The 21,280-nt window shown below is 52.3% G+C and overlaps 2 protein-coding genes across 7 annotated transcripts; one reads left to right on the top strand and one right to left on the bottom strand.

The window, feature by feature from the left end:
- The first annotated feature begins 231 nt into the window (after positions 1–231).
- Positions 232–3,451, top strand: LOC101794644 (cell adhesion molecule CEACAM1). Of its 2 annotated transcripts, XM_027456363.3 has the most exons (5): positions 232–1,056; positions 1,618–1,947; positions 2,054–2,323; positions 2,563–2,622; positions 2,819–3,451. In XM_027456363.3, exons 1-5 carry the CDS (start codon positions 984–986, stop codon positions 2,872–2,874), a joined length of 789 nt encoding a protein of 262 aa, XP_027312164.3. In that variant the 5' UTR covers positions 232–983; the 3' UTR covers positions 2,875–3,451. The 2 variants fall into 2 exon arrangements, with proteins under 2 accessions (XP_027312164.3, XP_071899111.1); XM_072043010.1 differs by lacking the exon at positions 2,563–2,622.
- Positions 3,452–7,795: 4,344 nt separating this feature from the next.
- Positions 7,796–20,230, bottom strand: LOC119717846 (uncharacterized). 5 transcript variants are annotated; one of them, XM_072042871.1, is made up of 14 exons: positions 20,130–20,230; positions 19,844–19,936; positions 19,553–19,645; positions 19,284–19,341; positions 17,774–18,506; positions 17,253–17,444; positions 16,600–16,714; positions 13,545–13,883; positions 11,522–11,638; positions 10,337–10,438; positions 9,997–10,122; positions 9,774–9,866; positions 9,375–9,467; positions 7,796–8,760 (listed from the first exon to the last, which is right to left on the bottom strand). In XM_072042871.1, exons 8-14 carry the CDS (start codon positions 13,840–13,842, stop codon positions 8,606–8,608), a joined length of 984 nt encoding a protein of 327 aa, XP_071898972.1. In that variant the 5' UTR covers positions 13,843–13,883; positions 16,600–16,714; positions 17,253–17,444; positions 17,774–18,506; positions 19,284–19,341; positions 19,553–19,645; positions 19,844–19,936; positions 20,130–20,230; the 3' UTR covers positions 7,796–8,605. The 5 variants fall into 5 exon arrangements, with proteins under 5 accessions (XP_071898972.1, XP_071898971.1, XP_071898970.1 ...); XM_072042870.1 differs by lacking the exon at positions 17,253–17,444; XM_072042869.1 differs by lacking the exons at positions 19,284–19,341; positions 19,553–19,645; positions 19,844–19,936; positions 20,130–20,230 and adding an exon at positions 14,441–14,550 and having other exon boundaries at positions 7,803–8,760; positions 17,774–18,220.
- Between the last annotated feature and the right edge of the window lie 1,050 nt (positions 20,231–21,280).

Raw genomic sequence — 21,280 nt, forward strand, 5'->3', positions numbered from 1 at the left:
ACAACATTTGTGACGGGACACCAGCAGATCCTCAGAAGCTCTGCTGGAAGCCAAATACAGAAGTCTTTCATACAAAAACCTCATCGACCTAGTCGATCTTGCTCTCATGCCATCCTCTATGCCGATTAATAGCAGCAATGCATTGCAAATGAGACACCTGGGCCAAACTCCTCAGAAGAGTCCATAAGCCTGGCTCTTAGGTCTTTATGTTTTTTTTCTTTTTTTTTTTTTTTTTTTTTCCTTTTTGACTTGTTAAGTTGATAAGACCCTCTGTTGCAGGGAAGTCCACCATCTGGACATCCAGCTAGGGCCTGAAGGCAGAGCTGGGTGCTGGGGGTGCAAGTGTGACCAGGTGGATGCACTCTTTAAGCAAGGTGCCAGGTTGCAAGAGGAGCTCGGCAGGCTGCAATGCATCCAGGAATCCGAGCAACAGATCAATGCGTGGTACCATGCCCTGCCGCGGGCTGAGCAGCCCTGCCTTAAGTCCTGGCAAGAGTGAGGCGTCTCCCCCTTGCCCCTGAGGTGCCCCTGTGCAACAGATAGGATGCTCTGGGGCTCACAAAAGGAGAGGGTGCCAACAACAGCAATGGTAATGCTCAAGGCCCAGGCAGGGCAACCGAGCGTGCATCTGGCAGAAGGTGGAGCGGGGGGCTCTGGGGCTCACCCCCCCCTCCAGAAGGTGTGGAGCAGAACACGGCCTCGGTTCGTGCAGATAAATAACGGTCTGTAAGACAGATCTCTAAGGCACACGACGTTATATCCAGCTTGGGCTGCTTTTGCAGCCGCAGATCTCCTGGGCACCCCGAGCCTGCTGCACCCCACAGCCCCCGGCCTCGTGGTGCGAGTCGTGCCCGGTGTCCTGGTGCCCCGTGCCGAGCCCAGCCGCGTGTCGGGGCCTGAGTGACGGCGACAGGAGGCGGTGGCACCCGGTGCCGGTCCCGGTCCCAGCCCTGCCGCAGGCCGCGCTGCGCCCCAGGTCTGCCATGCTCGCCCTTCCCCTCCTCGTCCTCCTGGCCTCCGCCGGGACAGGCCCAGCGGCCGGCCTGGCTGTCATAGGCAAGTCCTGGGGCTGGGGGCGGTGGTGCTGGTGGTGGAGGTGGTGAGTGTGGTGGTGCTGGTGGTGGTGGTGCTGGTGGTGGCTGTGGTAGGCCAGGCAGTGCAGGCTCCCCCCTCCACCAGGCTCCTTCTCCCGGCTGCTTTTCCCACCCCAAAGCCCCTGCTGCGTGCTCGCAGCCTCGATAACAACGAGGTTGGGAGGGGGCTGCCCTGGCTCCGACCATGGCTCCCTGGGGCTCCTTTGCTTCCAAGCCCCCCCCCATAGAGCAGGGCCAGGAGCAGGCGGCTCTCGCAGCCGTACCCGCGCGTGGAAACTCCTCAGGCAGAAGCCGGCTGCGAAGCGAAGCAGCGCAGGCTTTCAGGGAGATGAAGGCAGCGCCTCCGCAGCCTCCTGCTTCTCCGTGGTGCTGCTTAAGGCCCCGCCGTGAGCCCCCCCCGAAATAATCCCGTCCCCAGCACCGCCGCTTGCGCAGGAGCCGAGCCAGGGCGGCTCTCCCTGCCCAGCTGCCTGCTGGATGCCGGTGCGTCCCGCTAGCCCCGCGCCGCGTTCCTCCCTTGCAGCCCGCACGCTCTTCCCGTGCTACTCTGCCGACCTCAAGCCGGTGTCCGAGGTCCTGGTCTCGGCCAGGGGCTGCACTGTGCTCTTCAGCGTCGAGCCGAGGGCAGCCGGCACCACGGCGTCCTGGGAGTACGAGTCCGGCGCGCGCAAGGAGCTCATCGCCACGTGGGTTCCCAACAAGTCGGCCGAGATCTCCCGCGCCTACGTGGGCCACGCCAGGCTCAGCGAGATGGACTTCTCGCTGCAGCTGGTGCTGCGCTGGTGGAACGGGGGGTTCTACCGCTTCCGCTCCGAGTCGGAGGCCACGGGCTGGTTGGAGCTGCGCGTGGTCGGTGAGTGCCAAACCCTGCGCCGCAGCCGGGGAGCTGGAGCTGCTGCCCGGGTGCTGGCACCCTCGAGGCGGGGGTGTCAGTGCCGACGGGTGCTCCATCTGCGCAGAGCCGCTCTCCGAGCCAGAAATCCTGGGCAACTCCTTCGTGGAGGTGGGAGGCGACACCAAGCTGTACTGCAACGTGCTGGAGGGGCAGGTGGACGTGTACTGGTGGAAGAGGAACGGGAAGCTGCTGATGGAGAGCAACGGCCTCCAGTTCATCCACAACAACACGCTGGAGATCCACCGAGCCCTGATGAACGACACCGGCTACTACACGTGCATAATCAGCAACCCGGTCAGCCACAACGAAACCTCCTTCCTGCTGCGCGTCCACAGTAAGTGGGGCTTCCTTCCCCGGGCACGGGAATGGAAAGCTGGGGAATGGCCCCAAAACGGTCACTCTGTCCCCGTTCCCCGAGGTCTCCTGGCTTCCCAGCACAGTCTGAGACGAGGAAGTGGGAACAGCAGGGCTCCACTGAGGACTTGTGTCTCTGCACCAGCCTGCCCAGTGGCAGGAGCTTTTCTTTCCCTGGGCAAAATTCTGGGAATTTTGGGTTTTGTTTATTTTTTTCAGACAACGACAGGGCGTTTTTCATCCTCATCGTGGTATTCGTTAGCATCGGCTTGCTGGCAGGTGAGTGCTGGGACCAGCTTCGCAGTAGTGAAGCAGCCAAAGTGGGGCCCAAGGAGTGAATATGGTGGCTGAAAATAGGAAGCTCCTTGCAGGCAGTGAAAATAGCCTCCAGGCTTGAGGCTTCTTGCCTGAGTGTTGCCACTCGTTGAGCATCTTCATCCCTGGGGTGTTTAACAGATGTCATATTTGTCCACAGGGATCTTCAACTGGTGGAGGTTGAGGAACTCCCCAGATGATGACCTTACTTTTTGAAAATTTAGCACTGAAAAGCCAGAAGTTTCATTGTCCTCAGCATTAACCCTATGGAGATACATCTTTGGAGTGGAAGTGCATCCAGGAGAAGGTCAAATCACATCCTATGGTGGGAGTGATTGCTACACCACCCTACACCATTTTCATGGTGAAAATCCTAGCAGAGTTCTCTGCAGGGGGAGTCAAAGCTGACGTGCAGAAGAACAAAATTTCAGTGAAGCTGTTTTCTTAAAAAAAAAAAAAAAAAAGTTGGACATAGTTTGGTGTTTGTTTGCATTGCTGAATGGTTCTGGCTGTGTTTGTGCTTGTTGCATTGTGGCAGGATGAGCTGGAAGGTGCAGCTGGGCTCTGCATGGCACAAGTCCTTGAAACATACAGTGTAAAATAGGTTGGCAGCAAAATGTCATCTCTCAACCACGTCACAAATGAAAAATTAAAGGAAGTGAAGCAAACTGGATGTATTAGAGTAGTTTTCAGACTAATTTTTAAGCTGTGTTAAAAGTTGTTCAGTTCCCTGCAGTGCTTGTGGGTGTTCAAGGGAGCCAAATGTTACAGAAAAAATATATTTTCAAACTGTTTTGAGTGTTGTCTATAAATCATTTGGGAAAAGTGCAGTTTTTCATGTCTCTTGCTACAAATAAAAGCGCACACGTTCTCCCTGTTATATTGCTGTTGTCTGTGGCTATGGGAAATAAGCCCTGTGCGGCACCCAAAACCCACAGCAGGGTAGGGATGTGCAGGCAGGAGGGGCAGCCAGAGCATCAGGTGGGGAACGGGGGATGATGATGACAAAAATGTCGTGTCTGTCTGGCTTTACCAGCAGCTGGGCTGGCCAGGGCCTCACCACACACAGATCAAAGAATTTCTTCCTTGTATCTCATCTAACCCTAACCTCTTTTAGTTTAGGGGCATTCCCCCTTGTTCTGCAACTTATTTGGCTTCCTGCAGAGCTTCTGAGGATCAGCTGGTGTCCCGTCACAAGTGTTGTCTGCCAGGGGTCAGTACTGGGGCCTATCTTGTTTAATACCTTTATTGTTGACCTAGATGAGGGCATTGAGTGTACCCTCAGAAGGTTTGCAGATGGCACCAAGGTGGGAGGTAGTGTCCACCTGTCCGAGGGTAGGGTGGCCCTTCAGAGGGGTCGGGATAGGCTGGACTCCTGGGCTGAGGCAAATGGGAAGAAGTTCAACGAGGCCAAGTGCCGGGTCCTGCACTTTGGCCACAACCCCATTCAGAGCTACAGGCAGAGTGGCTAGAGGACTGTGAAGAGGGAAAGCACCTGGGGGTGTTGGTCGATGCTTCCCTGAACGTGAGCCAGCAGTGCGCCCAGGTGGCCAAGAAGGCCAACGGCATCCTGGCTTGTATCAGCAACAGTGCGGCCAGCAGGACCAGGGAGGTGATCGCCCCCCTGTACTCTGCTCTGGCGAGGCTGCACCTTGAGTGCTGTGCTCAGCTTTGGGCCCCTCACTACAAGAAGGACACTGAGGATCCCCGGAGCGTGTCCAGAGATGGGCTACAAAGCTGGTGAAGGGCCTGGAGCACAAGTCCTGTGAGGAGTGGCTGAGGGAACTGGCGTTGTTTGGTCTGGGGAAGAGGTGGCTCAGAGGAGACCTCATTGCTCTCTACAACTGCCTGAAGGGAGGTTGTGATGAGGAGGGAGTCGGCCTCTTCTCTCAGATAACTAACAATAGGACTTGAAGAAATGGCCACAAGTTGCTCCTGGGTAGATTTAGATATCAGGAAAAGCTTTTTCTCTCAAAGAGTGGTCACGCACTGGAATGTCCTGGAGGAGGCATCTTGGCAAGCTGTGCTCCGGCCTGGCTGGGACAGGGGCTTTCCTTGCCCCGGGGATGCGCTTTCCCTTGGGATGGGATTTGTTGCAACCCAGGGCACTGCTCAGCTTTAGTTGGGTCTGTAAAGCAGTCTGCCCTGGCCCGCACCCCCTCGAGAAACCTGGTCCAGAGCTGGCCAAGGCAGGATCTGGCCCCAGAGCTGGGGCCCAGATAGCACTGAGCTATCCTGTGCTTGAGGAGACCCAGCGGGGACACCAGCAGAGGATCCAAATGGAATCCTTCTATTGCAGCAGCTCTAGCAAAGCAAAGAAAAAGGTGAGTGTAGGATTTCTTTTTTTATTATTATTTAATTTTTTCATGTTTGAATAGTTCTCATCTGATACCAGGGGGCACAGCAAAGGACCTTCAGCTGAACCCAAAAGTCTACAGCCCACAAAGGATGGAAACCACTGACAGCTGTGGTGTGACCACAAGGTCAGTTAAGAGCCTGTGCAAGGGAAATCAGCACAGGCTAGGTCACTGGTTCTTTTAAATATATATAAAAATCAGAATTACATATATGTTGCAGGAAGAACGGCCGAAAAATGACAGACACCAGTATGGTCAGATCATGCTCTCTCTTTATTACCAAAATAGCCTGATTCTCATAGCAAACGTAACATGGACGGATAGTGTCTCACACAAGATCATCGGTCAAAATGCACTCCGACAAACAACTGCAAGAAAACAACCCCACCTGCAAGAAAACAACCCCCTTGTGATTACCAATCAAGCAGATCTTGTCCTTGAAGCCAGCTGCTGGCAACAATATTTTTAATTCCTCAGTCAGGCGGTATGGGAACACCGTCATGGGAACTCCTCGTAGTCACCCTCGTACCTTGGTTTGATCTGAAACAAGTCATGGCCTCCTTGCTGTTCTAAAAATCACTCAACATTTATATAAATATATATATGAAAATATATATATATATATAAATATATAAAAATAGAAAAGGAGAACTTGCCAACCACAATAATGGTCAGTACCCAGGAAAGGGCACCTGCAAAGAGGTAGACCAGTGTGGGGTCTGTAATCACATATTGCCAGACGTACCCTGGGGTGCACCAAGCACGGCATCGCTAGTCGGTCGAGGGAAGGAACTGTCCTGCCTGCCTGCCCTGCGCTGTGCGGCCTCACCTCCAGTGCTGTGAGCAGTTCTGGGCACCACAGCACAAGGACACGAAACTGTTGGAGAGTGTCCAGAGGAGGGCGATGAAGATGGTGAAGGGCCTAGAGGGGAAGACGGCTGAGGGCACTGGGCCTGGTCAGCCTGGAGAAGAGGAGGCTGAGGGGGGACCTCATCGTGGTCTGCCGCTTCCTCGTGAGGGGGAGTGGAGAGGCAGGTGACCTGTTCTGTGTGATAGGACCAGTGATAGGACCCACGAGAACAGTGTTAAGCTGAGATAAGGGAGGTTTAGGCTGGACATCACGGTGAGGTTCTTCACAAGTTCCCCAGGGAAACAGTCACTGCACCAAGCCCGTCTGAATTTACGAAGAGATTGGACATAGGCACATGGTCTAAACTTTTGGGTAGACCTGTGCGGTGCCAGGACTTGGACTTGATGATCCTCATGGGTCCCTTCCAACTCGGGATATTCTATGGTTCTAGGATTCTATGCAGAAAATGTAGGTTTAATTAGCACCGTATATGGATAAATTGTGGGAAATGTAGAAAAAGTAGGTTTAGTTAGAAATGTGGATAAGACTCGTGAAAAATCAGGAAAGGAGTTCTGAAGACAAGAGAAATGTGGGGGATGCGAGTCACCACAGAGTCTGAGGCATACGGGAATAACAAGAGAAGGTAAGAGCAAGGACTGCCACGAGGCCCAGGAAAGAGGAAAGTAACAAAGTGTGACCAAAACCCAGCATGGGAACAGGAGGTTGCAGTAAGGTACCTACCAGCCTGAGAAATACAAGGATCAAAGGACTGTAAACGGGGCTGGAGGATTTGTGGAAGGAAAACCTCTGGAAGGGAAGTGTGTAAAAGGAGCATCGCCGGGTTGCAATAGAGACTTGATCACACGAAGAGTCCGTGCACTCGGTCACCACAAATGGCACCCAACGTGGGGCTGTGGTGGTTTTACCGTGCTGGGCAGCTAAACCCCACAACCGCTCTCTCACTCCCCCTCCTTTACATGAGGAGGGGGAAGAAGTAAAGCAAAGAACAACTCACGGGTTAAGATAAGGATAATTTAATTAAAGGGAAATCATAATAACAATTGAATAAGGACTACCATGAACTAAACAATTTAACTAAGGGGAAATAAAAAGAGAAAGGGGAAAAGGGAGGGGAAAAGGGAAAAATAAAAAGAAGGGAGGAAAACAAACAAACAAAATAAATGAAGGCTATATGGAAGCGCAGAGGAAAGAAATTACTCTCTATTTCACACAAATGAGCGATGATTGACCACGTCCTTGAAGCAAGGCCTCAACGCACACAGCCGGTGTTCGAGAGGAGGACCGACGTTTTACCAATGAGAGCCCACCCCTCCCCTCTTCTTCCTGTTTCCAACCTTTATTGCTGAGTGTGACATCACATGGTGTGGAATATCCCTTTGGTTGGTTTAGGTCAGCTGCCCTAGTGATGTTTCTCTCCTCACTTTTTGCCCACCCCCTAGGAGGGTTAGAGAAAAGCCCAATGCTGTGCCACTGCTGCTCAGCAGTAGACACAACACTGGCGTGATAACACTGTACCAGTGTGGTACAATGGGCTGTACCAGCCCATTCCACTGTTAATGCCCAACCCAACCATAGCTGGAGGAAAAGGAAAGGCTCTCAAGCATCATCAGCGACCTGCAGGACAGGAGGTGAGCTACGGGAAGCTCCCTTACAAAAGAGCTGCAATCTAACCTAGATGTATTACAAAGAATCCTTAAGACTCAAAATCATCCAGTATCCACTTTGGCACTAGTTCATTTTCTGGACTGGCCTAGGAGGAATGTACCAGCTTTTCCAATGACTGGTTCTTCTGATGTCATCCCCGTGTGGTGACAAAGCCTCCCGTGCTGTTCTGCAGGAAGACAGATTGTTATAAATGGCTCAGGATTCAAATTAGGATTAAATAAAAAAATAGGATTTATTAAAAGAATATAAAGGAATAGAGGTAAGCAAACAGCGCTGGGTGCACCGGGAGTCTCCGCTCCAGCAGGACGCACCCCAGTTACATCAAGCAGATGATTTTTATGCTCCTAGACTAATACATATTCATTACTACTTCTAAAAAAATAGATTATTATAATTAGCTTCTGGGGTCCAGTCCCTCCTACTGGAGCATGCGCATCAGTCTCCTCTGGGGGTCTCTAGGGGTCTTTCATGCTGAAGGCTCGTAGTCTTCCTCTCACCTTTGTACTCACTCGGCACTATTCCAAGTTTATGGAACACTCTCCACAGGTCTTGTCTCCCAACCGTCCTTCAGCTTCTTTTTTCTTCCTCTTAGTCTCTTGGCCCCCCTGGCCAGATACCAAGGATCCACATAGTATCTCATAACAGTCACCAGCAGTCACCAGTTATTATCAGTTGTTCTGAAACTCCCAAACAGGTTGACGACTCACGAGCAATTAAAACATTCTTTCCCAGCTATTCACAGTCATCTATATAACATCTATAGCAGTGTTAAATCAATCTCGAAGAAGACAGAAAAAAACTGTAACTGTTAGAACTAGAAATCAGGAATAACAAAAGCAAACAGGTTCATAAATTTAAGGAGTATTTTCTGAAGACGTGATAAATTTACTAGAATGAGGGGGAGACTGGGACACACTGCATCTGTGGTTCAAGAATCAAATTGCCAGTGCAGGGCCCAGAGGCAGACAGAATTATTCTTTATGGACACAAATTTATGGACACGAATTGGAATTGTTAAAACATTCCTCACAATATGGATGCTTCCCAGTGAGTATTAAATATTCATCGTACCATTACAAGTATCTGCAGCAACTGGAGAAGGAGACACCTGATGTGTGCTGGAAGTCACCAAGATGGATGTGGTCTGTAAGCTGTGGGTGACCTCCTGGGGGTCCGGCTGCTGCTGCCTCTCCCGATTTTTCTTGTAAGCTGAAAACGAAGGAGAGGGCATCAGCTCCCGGGTTTCCAACACCACCCTGAGCTTCATGGGGACATGTGAAAATGCGACTGCAGGGAAGAATGGGTTTTGGAGGCTTTCACATGGCTAAACCATTCCCTTTCCAAAACCAGATCTCTGTTTTGGATGGAGAGCCAGAAGGCAGCACAGAGATGGACACCCACCTTGCCTGCAAGCCCCTGCACCTCTAACCTACCAGCCTTTGGTAGGTTAGTGCAATATTTCTTGTGTTTCAGATTCCAAATTCTTCTGCACACCCTGGCAAAGCAGGGGTCCCCTTCCCACCCTCTCCTCAACACATCATGGAGCCAGTGAGGCACACCGTGGGTTCACTACTGCTCAGGTCAGTGACCAGCTGGGCACCAGCCCACGTCTCCTGGGTGAGGAGGAGAGCAGAAGAGCATCCTCCATGTTCGGGAGGAGAAACTCACGTTCCACGAACACCTCCTTGAGCATCCCTGAGTGAAGCAGAGGCACATTGCCTCTTGTCTCAAGACCTGCTGCCAGGGGGTGGGAGCTGAGAGTGGGGTCTCAGTGATGGAGCAGGTACTTGGTGTGGCTGGAAGGAAACCAATGGGCTACTTACAGCACAGGAAGAGGAGCAGCCGCATGGAGAGGACTGCCACAGCAGGAATGACGAAGCCAATGATCAGATTGACAGCCTCTGAGCAGCCCCACTCTGCCAAGGAGACAGTGAGAACTTGTCAGTGGTTGCTCTCCTGCCCCCCTTGAACATCTACAGAACATGAAGGTCATTCAGAGCATCCTGGTGCTTCACGCTCTGGAGCTCCAGGGGCAAACAGTGCCCTGCTGTGACCTCCCAGCTAAGCACAAGGCTTGCCATGACTGCATCAACTACAGCCTACAAAGCCTCCCAAGGACTTTCTCTTCCTGGGGTGAGGCCAGTCCCACCCCGAACACCCCACCTCTCCCCAGAAGGAAGGCGACCAAGGGCACACGCGGTGCCAACCCGGCCGCCCATTACCATGGAGCTGATGGAAGTTGTGGAGCAGGAAGATGGTGAACAGCAGGTTGTCTACCAGCATTATGGCTGTAATGCACAGGATAATACGGTGCCCTAGGAGAGAGGAGAAGTTCTGGTGGATGGGAGAGAAATGGGAGAGGAGGACAGGCCAGCACAGGAAGTTTGCTACCAGGCTCTCAAAGGCCTTTTGAACCGGAGGTTTAGGCCACCGACAGCAACTCACAGCCTTTGGACCCGAAGCATGTGAGCACTGCTGGTCTGCACGGCGACATCGCCACCACCGTCAGTGCCATGGCCATGATCACAGCTGTGAGGATAAGCACGAGCCTGATGCAGGCAGCAGAATGACCTGTGGGGAGCAGAATTAAACAAGGAGGTGAGAGGGAAAAGCTTCTCCTGGCTGAGGCAGATGCTACAGAGCAGGGAACCCTGACATTGATTTCTCCAAACCCAACAGCACTGCATCAGACAAGGATGCTGCTGGAGAGACCTGGAGGTCTTTGGTGTGGTCAAAGAGAAGACACGGGAGAAATGAAGAACAACTCAGTTTAAATGAATCCTACCATCTTCCTGCATCCAGATGACAGAGGCAGCCAACAGGAGGAGAGAAAAGGTGCACAGCAGCCCCAGGATGGACATCATTAACCATTTCAATGCTTTCTTTCCTGGGAAAAAGGCAAATATCTTTGAGTTAGGGCTCGGAACCTCACCAAGGGATCCAGGGTGCAGCCTGGGAAGGGAAGGTGAACACCAAGCACACGTTTCCCTTGTAAAGAATCAAATTCCCAATATTTGGAAACCTCAAAGACAAACGCTGGTGGACTTCAAAGGCTTTTGGTAGGCTTCTAAAGGGCTTTGTTTGACTTGAGGAGGAACCATGAGATGCCAGCCAGATCTGGACTTGCTCTGAGCTGACCAAGACACTCATTTCATCTATTTTGACACCTTGATACAATTCTGCCCACCCAACAAGCACTGGATTTCTTCCGGAGACTACATTTTGTGGGGAAGAGCACAAGCTCTTCCCACAGGCATCAGGCACGTAGAGCTCCTCAGGGGAGATTACCCCAAAGGCAAGACCCAGTGTTGCATGTCTCCAGTGCTAGTAGTGGGAGACAAATCCATGTGGGAGAACCTTCCTACCTGCTATCGGGTTTCACCCGTGTTTTCCAGATGGTTTCTGTTGCTCTGGGGATTATTCTTGGTGGGTAGAAGAGCATATGAGAAGGCTACCAAGACTGTGTGGGAAGACTTGCTGTTGGCTAGGTCTTATGGTCTCTTTTCTGCTAACCATCATGTTGCTACAGAAGCACCCACATCAACCCGTACGCTTGGGTATGGGTGCACAGCAGTTTGCACCATCCTGACCCAAACACCAGTGTGCTTGGTCGCCAAACAATGCCACGTGGCCCTTGGTCAGCTCTCAGCACCTCCACGCAGGAAGCTCTTTGTGTCCTGCCCTTTCTATTTCTCCCCAGGGACTCCTGAGGACAGAGAGGAACCACTCCTATGCCTCATACCGTGATACCTGCGGGTGGCCCAATTTCTCCCAAAGCCATTTGGGATTACTGCTGCTAGGAAATTTTGTTTTCTGTTCAAGCCGCAGAAGCATAAGAAGAAGTGCATGAACTCCACGACCATCGAGCAAGCTTCCTCCAACTACCGCGGTGAGTTAGGAGAGAAGGGGCTTGCCTCGCCCTCTGCCCTCTCCACGGCATGGAGAGAGGAGCTCAGGCGTGGGCACTCACCGAGTCTGAGCTTCCCCAGCTGACAGAGCCGGATAACGAAGAGGACGGCAGAGATGGCAGTGAGCATCAGCGCAGCAGCGGTCATCATCTGTGCAGCACGGGCAGGAGGTGTAAGACCTGCATGGAGGACAACCCCACAACATGGAGCAGCTATCCCAGGAGTCTGCAACAAGCTCGAAACCCTAAAGGATTACTGGGTTTCCTTGCGTGGCAGATCCCACGAGAGGCAGCTGAAACCTGCGAGGGTCTCAGAGACAAAGTGCTGGTGCCCAGACCTGCTAGAGATGAGAAGACAGAGCGGGCTTGAGCTGGCACCTAAATGCACAAAGGCTGCAGGTCCAAGTGAGACAACAGCCAACGAACAATCCATCTGCCAGCCCCAGGACCACAGCAGAGCTGCTGGGGGTCTAGTCCAGGTACCTGTGGGCTCAGGGCCGCTGTGACAAGGTGGCAAACCACCGGACCCACCCCGGCAGGGCAATGCTAACCTGTCACGGTCAGGTTGAGGGCTGCCTCCCTCCAGCTTATGGAGTTGTCGATTATGCAGGAGTAGGAGCCGCAATCCGACTTCTCTGCATTTCTTATCTGCTGCCCTTAAGCCACGGTACCTCCCCTGGGGTGGGCAGCACCAGCCCCTGGAGCTCAGGCATGGCACCCTGGGGCCACGGACACCGACCCGACAGAGCTGCACATCGGGATTATGCTGGGAAGTGATGACGGGGACTTTATGGACACTTCCAAGAGGAGAAAGCTGTCCCTGCACAGCAGTGGGGTGGAGGGGTGCTCTGGCACAAGGACATGGACGTATCAGAAGAGTCCAGAGGAGGGCCACAACAGAGATGATCAGGGGGCTGGAGCACCTCTGCTATGGACACAGGCTGAGAGAGTTGGGGGTGTTCAGCTGGGAGAAGAGAAGGCTCTGGGGGGACCTTTTACCAACCTTCCAGTACCTAAAGGGGGCTACAGGAAAGCTGGGGAGGGACTCTTTGCCAGGGAGTGGAGTGATAGGACAAGGGGTAAGGGCTTTAAACTAAAAAAGCATAGGTTTAGATTAGATACAAGGAAAAAAATCTTTATTACGAGGGTAGTGAGGCACTGGCACAGGCTGTCAGGACAAGCTATGGGTGCCCCATCCCTGGAGGTGCCCAAGGCCAGCTCAGATGGGGCTGGGGGCAGCTTGGGCTGGTGGGAGGAATCACTGCCCATGGCAGGGGGTTGGAAAGGGGTGGGCTGTAAGGTCCCTTCCAACCCAAACCGTTCTGTGATTCTGTGGTTCATGGGATCTAAAGTAGGACTCCACTGTTGCCTGCATTTACACTGGTCAAACCCCAGATGGGCCAAAGCCCAGAGGAGCAATGCTGAAGAGCCATGCCACAGCAAAAGGATGTCAGAGTCCATCCCTCAGCTAGCACCTGGGTGCCTGCACCATTTGGGGTTGCTCTTAGCTACATCTGGACCTCCACCTGGTAGTAACCACATGCCCCTGAAGTCTTCCTTCCCTGGATGTCCTACATGCAGGGTGCTCCTGCAGTGCTGCTGAGCTCTAGGAAAGCGCAATGCAAACCAGGCTGAGCTCTTGTTTCTGTTTGTCCTCAAGGGAAGTGCAGAGGCAGGGGAAGGCAATGCTGGTGTGAAGGGAGAGGCTGCAAACCCTGGTGGGAAATCCTGTCTCTGGAGGGCATTTTATGACATTCACCTCCTGTGAGTAGCTGCTCGTGGTGAAGCAAGCAGGTACATGTTAGGGCAGAAGGTGCCACACATCTCTGTCTTTCTGGGATGGAGGCTCTGATCAGCCTGGATTCCTGACCTATAGCTCAACCCACAGCCAGATTCAGTCTCAGAATACATTACAACATTTCCCAGCAATTCTTCTGGGGTCTCCAGTCCATGTCGTTCAAGGCAGTAATGAAACCAGAAAGTCCTCCTCTAGTCCATTTAGGGGGAGGCATACCTGTGCACCCTACTGATGGCAAATCCTACTGATGGTCAGAGAAAAACATCCTTTCAATCAATTTTGACTTACTGAGCACTCTAAGAGTGGTTGTTGTTGCTTTGTCCTGCATCAAGTTAACTGTTGCTCTATAGATGCCACTGTCCATCTCTCGCAGCTTCTGCAGGACAAGGGAGCCGTTGTTTTCGTAGAAAACCACTCTGCCTTCGTAAGCTGGGTCAATGGTTACTGACTGCGACTCTGCGTAGTACTGCAGGATTAATTTGGAGGTGTCTTCTCTTATGTATTCCCACTCGACCAAGCTGATGTTCCTGATAGACGGTGCGTGCATCATGACAGAGGATCCTTCCTCTGCCCAGAGCTCTGTCATTTCTGCTGCAAGACGGGACACCTGCAAAAGCAGCAGCAGGTCTGGAAACAGGAGAGAAGCCAGAGCAGGGTGGGTTACTTCTAAGCAAAAGCCAAAGGACAAATTAAGCTGCTCTTATGCTCTTCTTGGACAGGCCCCAACTGACTTCTTGAAACCCATTGTGCACGTCTGATTTCCGTCCTCCCTTTTTTCTTTTTAAGAAAAAAATCATAACATTATGGGCACGTTATAAAAATGGTTCTTAGCTGGTTCAAGTATTTCCTTGCTTTTTGGAATGAAAACAACAGGAATCAGGCTCCTTCGGGGCTTCTGCATGTCAGGAGCTGCTCAGTGGGACCACGTTCAGCGTGGCTTCACCCCTGGACCTCACCCAGTTCCCTCAGCACCCGAACCTGGTGGGACCCAGGCACGGTGAGGCTGCAGCACTGGGAGGCACCTGCCAGGATGCTCACGCCTCGACCAGCCCTTCTGCAGCACAGAGGTGCAAGCGAGCGTGGAAATGCTGCAGGTGCCCGCTCTCCACCTCTCCCAGGTCTGCTGCAGCAGGAGGGCTGCGCGGTGGTACCCAGCCCAAGGACAAGTCCCCTCTCACACTCACAGTCTGCGAAGGACATGGCAAAGAGCCACAGGTGCTTTCAAACCGCCACGAGGGTTGAGCTCCTTCTGCAGCAACGCTCTCAGCAGGGTCACTAGCAGCGATGGACCAGCCTGGGAACGACACCGTGAAAAGCACCCTCAGCACCATCAGCACTTCCCACGCGCTGCCAGCCCATGGCAACACAGGCAGCAGTGCTGGTGCTTTCTGCAGCCCTCCCTTCACTGCAGCTTGGCAGTGCTGCAGCTCTGCCTCGTCCCTTCAACACCCATTTGTAGAGCCACTGCCCGTGACGGCCATGCCCCTGCCTGTACAGAAACACCTCTCTGCTTGACTCTCAGCTCTCTCCTCATCCTCCCCTGGGCAGAACTCAATACAACGTAGTTGCTCTCTCACATAAAGAGCAACTCCTCCACCTCGCCTTGCTGGTCTGCCTTTCCTCAGCAGGACACACCAGTCCTCGGCCACAGCCCAGCCCTGTGAGCTGTCCCACCATGTCTGTGGAATGGCCACCAGGTCATAATCTCCTGACAAAACACGGATACCTAACTCCTCCTGATTCTTCCCCACGCTGGTGCCACAATCAGCCAGTTTTTGGCTGTTTCTCTCTGGTATCCTCCAAAGTTTGGGCAGTAACTCTTGTGGTTTTTGACAGGAAAATGGGAAAAATATTTTGTTTTATGGCATATGCAACTATTTTAAGGATGTAAGAACAGTGGCTGTGCAGAAAGCTGGCACCGTTTATAGATGAATTATTTCCTTTTTCCAGGCACATCCCAACCAGCACAGAAATGCCCCATTTTCCTGCTGGGGGCTGGAGTCCCTCCCAGCTCTCCCCGTGCTCATGGAGACGCACTGAGGATCCCCAGGTGATGGAGAGTAAGGAAAATTTGGAAGAAGGGCATGCAATGCAGCTCTCGTGTGCTTTGCTGCTGCTTTTTAAAAAAAATGAATCCCTCCTCCCGCAGATAAAATCTCATTTCTCGGAAACCCGTGGGAAAGAGAGAAGAGCCCTTGGCAGGAAATGACTGCATAAGGCAGGCAGGTGATTTTGTGTAAGGGCAATCACACAGGCCATTGCATCTCAGTGAGACAAGCACCTCCCACAGTTACTTGTGGCATGAGAGGCAGTTGCAAACACAGAGACTTTTGATGAGGGCAGATGTTTCAAGGAGTTTAGCTATAACACAGACAAGGGAGGACAGGCTTATGAAGACAGACAGACTCAAGACTATGATTTTCATCTCTTCTGTGCCTTGTCTTTCATTTCTTCAAAACAGCATGAGGAAAAAATGAAGCAGAAGCACATTAGCGTGCTGGTGTTTCACAAAGAGTATTTTGTAAGGCGTGTGCTTCCAGCCCATCAGCCCTGGGAGATGCATCAGCAGCGCCTATCAAGCCTCTTGCAGGGGTGAGCTGCATGTCAGCTGTTGAAAAGAGCTCCTTACGGGGGCCAGGGCTACACTACCAGCAGCCACCCCAACAAATAGGAACACTATTTGTGCCAGAGGAGCAACAGCAGCCCAGGGTCTTTCTTTGCAGGCTGGGGAGCCAGCACAGCCTTTAGAAAAAGGAACTGCTTTCCCCCAGCTGCAGCGGCTCGCACGCAGCTTCAAAAACAATGAAAAAAATTTTGTGGGGACTGACAGAAGCCCAATTGTCTGCAGCCAGCTTTGCCCAGCATTGCTCGTGGGCCCCTCACTGCTGTGTGCCCTTGTGTTACCACTTTGCAGCAGCTGTGCAGGGCAAGCACAGAGGATGGGCGAGGACCAGACGTGGTCGGTCGTTATCAGCCCTCGCCAAGGGCTCAGACAGGGAAGAAAAAGGCCTCATAATGGAAAGAAATAGCAGGAATGTGAAAATTCAGCTCTTGCAATCAGGACCACAGTTATTTTGGGGGGGGTTGGGGAGGGCAGATACACAGCAGTCAGATATTTCTTCTTGTTGACAGCTCAAATATCACTGCAAGATGAATTATCTGGAATGATCTATTGGACTCTCCTGATATGAAAAAAGATGCAAATCATCCCACAGCTTCCGATCAAATACCCAGTTAGCAAATACGAATCCCTGTTGTGAGAGAGGTATAGCTCAGGTATCCCTGTCTCACAGAGCAAAAAGGACTACCAAAACTGGTGAAAAGCAGAAAAAATGCTACTCACCGGTAATTAAACAGAAGGAAAAATCTTGCTTTGTCTTCTAAAAGTAACAGCACAACTGTAGAGGAGCATGGCTCTTCATAGCTAACACAAACTAGCAGGGAAATTCTTTTTCATCCTGCAGGTTGTGGTCAAAACAAAAGTGAGAATGAGCAAAAAGGAAAAATGTGTCGGGAACGTTTAATGCACAATTTCAGCCCTAAGCTCAATGATGAACACAGCTGGGGTGAGGAGGCTTCTCACAGTCCCACCCATGGTGCTGGAGGTAGGGAAAACCCAGCAATGGTTGTCAGGAGAATTAACTTTTTCGTTAACCTCTGAGTTAAGTGTAAAGCCTTGCAAGATGCTGGAGCCATGCAAAAACACAGGAATGGGCTGAGTGGGGACAGACGGGACGTTTATGAGCTCCGAACTCCACAGAGCGCTTACAGGAAGTAAGTGTTTATCTGGTATTTAAGGGCTGGATAGGAGGGGAAGCTGAGCTGGGGGAGCAGATCCCGGTACCCTGTGGGGGAGAGCAGCTGCAGCCCTAGGGGAAAGCAGGGGGGTCCCTGTGTCCCCATGGCTCCGTCCCCCTGGCTTTATCCCAGTCCCCATCACCCTGTCCCCATCTCCCTGTCCCCAACCCCTTTTTGCGTTCCTAGCCCCATACATACCTCAGTCCCGTTGTTCTCCTAAAGCAGCAGCAGCAGTGGAGGTCTGTGCCTTCCTGCAGCCTTGCTTCAGGGTCCCAGCAATTAACCATTAGCAATTAACCCCCCTTTGCGGTTCTGCAGAGCCCCAGCACAGCCGTCCTAGCACCAGCTCGGATTCAGCACACTGAATCTTCCTCCCCCGCCTCACAAGTGCTGTGAGGGAAAATATAGTGAAAAAACGATTTCTCTGCAGATGAAGCCACTTTCTCCTCCTGCTCCAGTGTGGAGTTCCTCCAATAAAACGTATCCTGCCCAACCTGATCCCAGATGTGCTTCTCACAGGATGCAGCTCCCCAGGAGCTGCTCCACACACGGGTCCATAGCACAGGGTGCACCCATCAGAAGCAAACTGCTCCAACGTGGGTACCCTGTGGGCAGCAGCTCCCCCAGATGCCCTGGTCCTGCGTGGGCTCCTCTCCACGGGCTGCAGGGGATCTGCTGCTGTGTGCCTGGAGCCCCTCCTGCCCTCCTGCTGCACTCACCTTGTGTCTGCAGGGCTGTTTCTGTCTGTGTTCCTCCTTCCTATTCTCAGCTGCTGTTTTCAGCAGTTGTTCATAGTAGGTTTTTTTTGTTTTTTTTTTTTTTTTTTTCTTTCTTTTCTGAACTCTGTTCTCCCCAAGGCACAATCAGCATTGATATGGTATAAACTCACTTTAGGATAAAATAAATCTTGTAGTTAAAATTGTAATGAGAACAAAATATTCGACATCTCGTTATGTGTCAGCCTCCAGTTATGCTGAAACTTGAACTAACTTGAGCCAACTCGGCATTGCTCCCCTTCCAAAGCACGTTGAAATCATCTGCACACAGTGAGCGAGCAGTGGAGTGTGGCCTCACACACCAGAAGGAAGGGGTGGGTAACTGCACGGCTGCATCCGCATTGATACAATGAACTACTGAGAGAGACACTTGCAACTACTCTTAAAAGCCCTTCTCTCCCCCATGTCCTGGTTTTAAAGAGGAAAATAAAAGAGGAAGTGTGCATTTGGACCCTCCAGTTATGCATTGTATAAAAAAATAAAAAAAAAGAAAAAGGCAGAATTAATTATTTTAATTGCTGTTTATCACCAGTACACTGGAGACTCAGACCTACTGAAACTCAGTGTTGGGGAGAAATTGGGTTGAGTCAGCCAAGTGTGAAACACCCCCAGTGTCTAGCAGGTGGGAACAGGATCCTTGATGTTGGGCAGGGACATTTCAAAGGACCTGGAGGACCTGCAGGGAAGAAATTTTTCACAGTCAGGGTGGTGAGGCACTGGAACAGGCTGCCCAGAGGAGCTGTGGGTGCCCCATCATTGGAGGCGTTCAAAGTTGGGTTGGACGGGGCTTTGAGCAACCTGATCTAGGGAGAGATGTCCGTGCCCATGGCAGGGGGACGGACGGGATGGTCTCTAAGTGTCCCTTCCAACCCAAACCGTGCTGTAATCCCACGTGCTGAACATCAGTGGAGCCAAAGGTCTGGTCCACCAGTCCAGACCTGCCCCACACCAGGCAGAGGCGTGAGCTGTGGGGGCCTCTCTTCTCACCCACCCCTGCATGGCCCCAAAACCCAACAAGACCCTACACATGGGTCTAACACTTGTTCCTCCAGCCCTGGATGGTTTTGGCTGGGGTACGGAGATGCTGACTGAGGCTGTGATGAGCAGGACGGGCACTGGGGGCTTTACCCCAGGGCTAAGCCCCCATGCACCCACAGCACCACCAAAATCCAAAGGGCGTGGATGAAACCAGAAGGAATTAAGACTTAAAACTTCAAGCTGGGGCCACAAGTGATGCATTTGTGGAGAGATTTGAGCAGGTGCTCAAGCACAGACCCCATTGGAGCATCCCACTCCAAATCCTGTGTAAAATCAGGGGCTGGGAGGGCAGAGCTGGGCTGCACCTTTCATGGGGTCAATGACTTAAAACAAGGCATGGGATAATTTCCATATCTTGCTCTTTTCACTCCAGGACGGTGTGAATTTATACAGAAAAAGGCAAAGAAGGCTCTACCTCTCCTTTTCGGCACAGCTGGAGTCACGTTCGTTCTGCCACCCCTGTGTGGTGTGATCTGTGAAAAGACAAGTCCGCTCGCGGGCACTGGGCAAAGCGCCTGCGGGGCACAGCGTTTTGGGGGACAGCACCCGGGGCTCAAACGGGGAAGGGAAACGGTCACCAGAGAGGCTGTGGGCTCTTCTCTAAAGCAGAAAGCCGAGTTGTGGGTAGTTCACACTGCTGCTAGACTGCAGAGGTAGAGAAGGAAGCGGAGGAGGGGCACTTACAGCAGAGGAAGATGGCGAGGAGCGGAAGGGCTGACACTGCCGCCATGCTCACCGCGAGGGCGGTCACGTCCACAAACGCCGTGCAGCCGTCCTCTGAGGTCAGACAGGTGAAAAAGCAGAAGAAAACTCAGTCAGAAGGAAAAGAGAAAGGCAGACTGACACTGTGAGAACGTGCGTACATATAAAAAAGTGAAATTGTCCTGAAAAATAAAAGCAATCTTTTGCATTTTCTTTGAGCGGCTCCAGCTCCGGATGGCCATGTGGAAGGGCTGTTGCAGAGAAGCTTCTCACCGTGGCGATGGTGGATGTTCTTTATGTGGAAGCTGCTCGTCAGCACCACCAAGAGCACCCCACCGGGAGCTGCGTAGCCCATCGTGCGCTGTGCTGGCCATGAAAAAGAGGACACAGAGACGTCAGCGTGTGCTGCCAGAGGTGGATGGGGGTTCCTTTAGACCACAGTCTGCTGGGGACCCACCAGCATGAATTGGCACACGAAGGATGAGATTTTGCACAAAAGAACACCTCCCCACACCTGTTTTCTATTGATCTCCATCCCTGCCATGCTTGAACAGCTCACCTGTTGTGCTTTTGAGCTGGATGAGCTTGGTAGGCTGGAAGGTCATGTTGGCGGCCACCAGGAAGGTGACCACAATCACGTACAGTCTCCTCCCTAGATCACCTCCCTAGCCCTGCTGGTCACACTGTTAAACTTACTTCATCTGCAAACTTACTGAGGGTGCACTCAGTGCCCTCGTCCAGATCATCGATGAAGATATTAAAGAGGACCGGCCCCAGCACCAAGCCCTGGGAGACGTGACTAGTGACTGGCCTCCAACTGGACTTGACTCCATTCACCACGACTCGTTGGGCCCGGCTATCCAGCCAGTTTCTAACCCAACGAAGCGTGCGCCAGTCCAAGCCAAGAGCAGCCAGTTTCTTGAGGAGAATGCTGTGGGAGACGGTGTCAAAAGCCTTGCTGAAGTCAAGGTAGACCACATCCACAGCCTTTCCCTCGTCCACCCAGCGCGTCACTTTGTCGTAGAAGGAGATCAGGTTCGTCAAGCAGGATCTGCCTTCCATAAACCCATGCTGACTGGGCCTGATCGCCTGCTTGCCCTTCAAGTGCCGCATGATGACTCCCAAGAGGATCTGCTCCATGAGCTTCCCTGGTACTGAGGTCAAACTGACAGGCCTGTAGTTCCCCGGGTCTGCCCTCCGGCCCTTCTTGGAGATGGGCGTCACATTTGCTAGCCGCCAGTCAGCTGGGACCTCCCCCGATAGCCAGGACTGCTGATAAATGATGGATAGGGGCTTGGCCAGCTCCTCTGCCAGTTCTCTCAGTACCCTTGGGTGGATCCCATCCGGCCCCATCGACTTGTGCACATCCAAGTGCCGTAGCAGGTCTCCAACCAGTTCTTTGTGGATGGTGAGGGCCGCATCCTGCTCCCCATCCCCTTCCACCAGCTCAGGGTACTGGGTATCCAGAGAACAACCGGTATTGCCGCTAAAGACTGAGGCAAAGAAGGCATTGAGCACCTCCGCCTTTTCCTCATCTCTTGTAACTAAGTTTCCCCCCGCATCCAGTAGAGGATGGAGATTCTCCTTAGTCCTCCTTTTTGTGTTGATGTATTTATAAAAATATTTTTTGTTACCTTTAACGGCAGTAGCCAGATTGAGCTCCAGATGAGCTTTGGCCTTCCTAATTTTGTCCCTGCACAGCCTCGCTAC

The sequence above is a fragment of the Anas platyrhynchos genome, chromosome 10 (assembly GCF_047663525.1).
Source record: "Anas platyrhynchos isolate ZD024472 breed Pekin duck chromosome 10, IASCAAS_PekinDuck_T2T, whole genome shotgun sequence".
In the NCBI taxonomy this organism is placed as follows: Eukaryota; Metazoa; Chordata; class Aves; order Anseriformes; family Anatidae; genus Anas; species Anas platyrhynchos.